Here is a 6,000-nt window from a genome sequence, read left to right on the forward strand (position 1 = left end):
TAGTACCTAATGAATAGAAAATCCCTCCCTTACTGCGGGTACTTCCTCCTCAATAGGTGATTATAAGTAACAAGTTATCAACGACACGTTGGAGCTGTTAAGTGATTGAAATCCAATTAATTTATACTTATATGTAAAATCATGGGCCATATCTTTTCATAGCATAATTTTGGCCAAGGCTATGCTGAAGGGAACAAATTTGCTGAAAGGGAACAAAGCTTCAGGCCTATCACTTTATAATGAGATTCTGCTTAATGTTCTGTTATCCATACAGTTACTAATTAAAAGAAGACGATACGTTCAGCTGTGATGCAAGAGCATTAAGACTCGTAGGCATTAGGCATCAATCAGTTACTTTTAATTTCAGTACTAAAGCTGTATGAAAAGAATAATTATGTCCCATTCAGATCTACATGAGAGTACAACAATTATATTGAGGGTCTCTATTTGGCATTTGCAGGTATTTCTATAAAAGGAGTGCTGGAGTGAGCAAATAGGAATAGATATCAAATTAGGGTAAAGAACAAATATAGAAAGGGAGGATGAAGATAGACAGTTTTATTCATTCAATGTTCTGAATTCAAAAGCTAATGGAAGATGCAGACTCCTTTATTTAAGAGATGTGGATATAATTGTCAAAGAAAAATATATTTGTGCAAATTTTAATTTTTTTAAATTGAAAATGAGAGAGATCTATGATGTGAGTACTTTCCTTGTGGGTTACTTCTGATCTATAACGGGCTGCTTTCTCTGTAACGTCCCCTTCCCATTAATTCGTCCTGCAGCATCCCATAAGCCTATTCCTTTAATTTTCCCAATGTGCTGGTAAAAAATTCTCTTTACAAGAGGAATTACAGTTTGGGAAAATTGACAATAACAAATAAATAATATCTATTTGGCATTTTCTATTTTATTTCGTCAGTTTCTAGCAGTGCATTATGGAAGTTACAAATTGACGTTTTAAAGAGGGCAGTTATGCTGTCAGAGTGAGGGCACTAGTTGTGGTGGCATTTAGACTTGAAAAGCATTAGCTATTCTGGGACTGGAAGCAGTGTATTGGAGTACTAAGATTTAGGCCTCCTTTGTGCAATAAAATGAGGCATTTTGGTATTAGAATTCTCTCCCTCTTTGCTGTTCTATTTCTGCATTAGTGTTCTGTAGCTGATTTGAGGAAAAAATTCCTTGAATCTCGAAACCAAAGGATGAAACCCCTTTGGCCCCCTTCGGCAGTCTCATATAGGGGCTGTAACTGTGCTTAAGATATTCTCTTTCTTCTTTTTGGTGCATGTTTGGTGGCGTTGAGACATGGACCAGCTAGGACTCGAACCTAGGACCTTCCATATGCTGCTGGAGTGCTCTACCACTGAGCTACTGGCCCCTCTTGGACCAGTCCATCGTCAGTCCGGGTGTGGCTTGTTTCCAACACCAACACCCCCCCTTAAGCCACACCTCTCGTGTGCTTGGGGCTCCTAGCCTGGACCTGGCTCTGATACCATGTTGAGACATGGACCAGCTAGGACTCGAACCTAGGACCTTCCATACGTTGCTGGAGTGCTCTACCACTGAGCTACTGGCCCCTCTTGGACCAGTCCATCGTCGGTCCGGGTGTGGCTTATTTCCAACACCAACAGGTGGTCTGTCACAGCTATATACAGTACACACAGAATCAATTTTGGAGAACCGTTTGCAGATCATTGCATGTGTTGCAGGCTTGGCATGGTAATATGCTGTTATCTATCTGTGTAATCCAGTTTTATGGTGCCGATAAAATACATATTTTACTATGGTGTGTTGTTTATAAATTTGGATGATTAAGTTAGTTATAGAGTTTTCGTAGAGGTTATCACATTCTCATGTATTGAAGGTGATATCAATAACCAGAACGGCTCATTTGAGGAAATGGAACAGTTCATGGTGGAGTGGATCATTGAGTTGTAAGAAAAACCATAAGGAATGGCCAAAAGAAAGAAACTATTGAGTAAGAGTGCACTATTTCAAATAGCCAAAGAAGTGGCAAAGAAAGTTGCGTGTGTCAATCCAAACTAAAGGTTGGAAGAATTGAAGGAGAAGGTAAGGTGCAGCCGCCAGGGGGAATGGCTAAAAGAGATAAACTATTGAGTAAGGGTGCACTGTTGCACATAGACCAAGAAGTGGAAAAGAAAGTTGCATGTACTAATCCAAACCAAAGGTTGGATGAGTTGAAGGAGAAAGCAATGCACAGAAGCAATCAAAAGCATACATTTTAGAGTTCAAAAGCTCAAAGACACCCTTTGTAACTATCTTTGCCATTTCTTTGGTTATGTGCAACACTGCACCACTTTTCAAAAATATAACTCTTTAGCCACTCCATAGGGCTCTACTTACAACTCAATAATCCATTCTACATTGACTGTAACGTCCAGGACTTGATCTCTTTCTTACTCACAAAGCAGGAATTTGTCGAATCTGATACCTCTTAAAGCAAAGGTTTAATGAGTTGAAAGAGAAAGCCAGCTGCAAAAGAAATAGAGCTAACATTGAAGAGATAAAGAAGTTGAAGACACCAAAAAAATTCAAGAAGATACCAAAGAAATGTTCGTTTTTAGTGATCAGATTACCAGTAATTAACAGAAAATAAGAATGCAAAGTAAAGTAAACATATAACGCGATGATACCCTGGGAAAACATCCCTCTTGGAGGTGAAAAACCCAGCAACTAATATCTCAGATTATATTGAACCAATCTCAATGACAGATATACAACGTGGACAACAAGAACAACTTATCTTGTTGTAGATGCCACAGTACACTGAAGGTTTTATCAATTTGCTGTCCTAGATCGCTGATAATGTGCAGAACAAACTCGCTGACTGCAGCTAGGGAGATAACTCACTGAATGTGATCTCTAGATGAGATTCGCTGGCACCTATGATCAGATTGCTGACTTTGTGCCTGAGTTCGCTAACTTCAGAATGTAGTTCGCTGATCTTTGGAGCAGAACAGATCACATTAAGGCAGATGATATTCGCTTGAGTTATATCACTTGTGACCTCAAGTCACTTCCTTTATATACATGCCCTTAAACCTTATGCCTAGGTCGTCTTTGGCACCAAATTACAAATTCACAAGTTACATTATAGGGTCAGACCCATTTATAACCACAAGTTACATTCGCCATTATAGGGTCAGACCAGTATCACAAGTTACATCGGTTAGGACCTGACCAATAACACTTTACAAGTTACATATTAATAGGTCTTGACCTATTGAATTTACAAGTTACACAATATCCCAAATAGGCCCATACACAATAAATTTTAAGGCCGAAGGCCACATTAAAATTTACCAAGCTAGGTCGGTCCAATCAAGGGATACGACCTAGCTACATTTTCAACAAGAAATTAGTGAAGAATATTGCAGAGATGGGAGAAGAGCAAAGAAGAAAAGACTAGCAAGGTACATTTATAAAAGGTCTTGGAAGACAAAGCAAAGGAAGTAAAAGCAAGTTTGAAATCTCCAAATTAATGAGAAGGTATATTTTGATAATTTAATTTTGTGAAATTTTCACCAAGGATTATTTTTAAATTTGAACACTCAATGTTAACTTTAGTGATCAGATTGCAGAGAACAATGTGAATGCAAGAATACAAAAGAGACAAGACACACAACACATACCCTGGGAAAACCTCCCTCTTGGAGGAAAAACCCAGCAACAAATCAGATCTAGATCCTTTTATTAATTGTAGAATACAATGGCAATAAAGATCAGATTACTTATCTAATATAACTGTCAACCTAGGGCAGAATTAGAGTTACAGTCGTAACCCAGCTAGGGCACAATGTAACAGCAGAAGATAGCAGACTTATCTCTTTCTTATATAAGAATATCATCAGCATACAGCTTCCAGCTCTTCGTAGTTCTTCACTGAAGATTGCAGACCTAATGGTGTTTGTAGACCTTCAAGAGGAACTCGCTATCCTCTTCAATGTATTCACTGTCCAAGATCGCATGTATGGCAAATGCTGATGGCAGAAGTAATTCGCTGATTCCTTGATCAGAATTCGCATTGACCTTTTATTGCAGAGCACAGGTTCTTCACATTGATTGTCTAATATTCGGATTGCTTGATTGCATTTTCGACTAGTGATATGCTTGTGCATATATACAAGAGGTGAGCCCTATCTTGGGTCGGCCCAATCCATCCTTGGGGCCAACACTATAATATTAGTTCCACACGCCACCATAAGCATGGGACCTAAACAATATAGTTTCCACGTTACAAGAGCCCGCGCTACATAGAGATGTGCTAAAATAAGATATAGGACCACACGTTTGGAGAAGGGATGCGTCCTTTTAATAATACAATCATTTGGGCCCAGCCCATCATAAATGATCAATACATAAGACTATACGCCACAAAATGTGTGTACTGGAGATAGGTCCACACGTTGGACCTAGAGATGCACCCCTTTACATGTTAGGTCCAGCCCTTAATGGTTTTACACATTACATATAAATACAATAGATAGGGCTCTGCCCTATCTGGATTCGGATGATGCCTTAGGGCAATCCAAATCCTATTTATTTTCCTATCCTAGTTACACAAAAAAACAACACTCAAGTCATAGCCACAATAACTATTTTCCATGAGTCGTCACTTCTCTGTGACCTTTTAAATTTAAACTCATAATGTATATTGGTGAATAATGAAAAGGCGAGGGGATCCAGAAAGCACCTGATGATTGTTTTCCATGAGTAGTCATCTCTATATGCCCTTTTTAGCTCGTTAGGCACATTGGTGAGTTAAAACAAGGCAAGGTAATCCACAAAGCACACCAGCAATGGTAGTGATGACTTGAGTATCAAAAGCAATCCCATGTAGTGTAAAATCCCACAAAAATATTAATCTAGGAGAATACTAAGTGAGAGCTAAACGAGCAAGAATGTCATACATTTGAAGTTGAGGGTGATATGAAAATTGCATACATAACATAAATGTGAGAAAGATGAAGAAATTGGATTTCGAATTAGAAATATTCTCTTGAAGCAGATTTTGAACTAGTATTCTTCATAAATTGGACTTTGCGATGGTAACAACAATTTACAAAGCATTGGAAAGAGAAGTAGCAGCACAAATGATGTTGTGTGCGATCGACAATGGCTAAAGCTTCTTATATCCTACCCGGGTATCTATTCTATTTTAGGTCTGCCCCGCGAGAATAGCATATGAATAAAAGGATGACTTTGCCTCAGGAGACCACTCAACCCTGGCAGCGAAGTGCCCACCATCTTGCTAAAATTAAAATTAAAATTAAAATAGAAAGCACTAACCTTAATGTCGGAGGGGGTGGGATTTTGGATGTTCGATTCGGATTTGTTGGGATCTCTGAACTGAGCAATCGTATCACCTGTCAGAGCAAGGGATGCTGCAGTCATGGCTGACTTCATGGGAAATTGCCATTCTTTTCCTCTCGTGTTAAAATTTGCATCATTGCCACCTGCAGGCCTATGTTTGGGATTCCGTTTTGGAAAATGCTGAAACCCAAAGCTAAAATTTCCGCCCCCTCCAATAAATCTTATGGCTCCCATTACAATTCAAGACTAAGTGGTACAAGGAATTGCCCGCTTCAAGACATTTTTTCAGTTGGTTATTTAGGGCCTGTACATTTGTACAGGTGAAAAGTGCATAATCCAAGTGATTTTGTTCGATTTGGCACTCAGCAACCAGAGACTAGCACTCATAAATATCATTTTAGCTGTTCAGATTAATCTTAATTTTCAGATTAGTACTTTTGTCGTTACGGTTGCCTTCTTCTCAGTGACAATTTTAAATTTATTCTGATCTTCAGGCGGCTTTATACTATTAGTTATTGTAGGAGGTAGGCATATTCATGTATTTGTTTATTTATTTAATGATTATTATATAGAATTAAGAAATTTGAATAATAATATTATAGTTTTATTTTTTTAATTGGTGTGTGTAAAGATTGAGACGTTTATTACACTAAAAGTTTCAAGAAG

At 38.3% G+C, this 6,000-nt stretch overlaps 1 protein-coding gene across 1 annotated transcript in view; it reads right to left on the bottom strand.

The window, feature by feature from the left end:
• Positions 1-5,786, bottom strand: part of LOC131034810 (protein SYM1) — a 36,215-nt gene extending 30,429 nt beyond the window's left edge. Inside the window, exon 1 of the mRNA XM_057966409.2 lies at positions 5,311-5,786. Coding sequence (XP_057822392.2) covers positions 5,311-5,568 — 258 coding nt within the window. The 5' untranslated portion in view covers positions 5,569-5,786. The remainder of the gene's footprint in view (positions 1-5,310) is intronic.
• Positions 5,787-6,000: the final 214 nt, after the last annotated feature.

The sequence above is a fragment of the Cryptomeria japonica genome, chromosome 3, assembly GCF_030272615.1.
Source record: "Cryptomeria japonica chromosome 3, Sugi_1.0, whole genome shotgun sequence".
Lineage (NCBI taxonomy): Eukaryota > Viridiplantae > Streptophyta > Pinopsida > Cupressales > Cupressaceae > Cryptomeria > Cryptomeria japonica.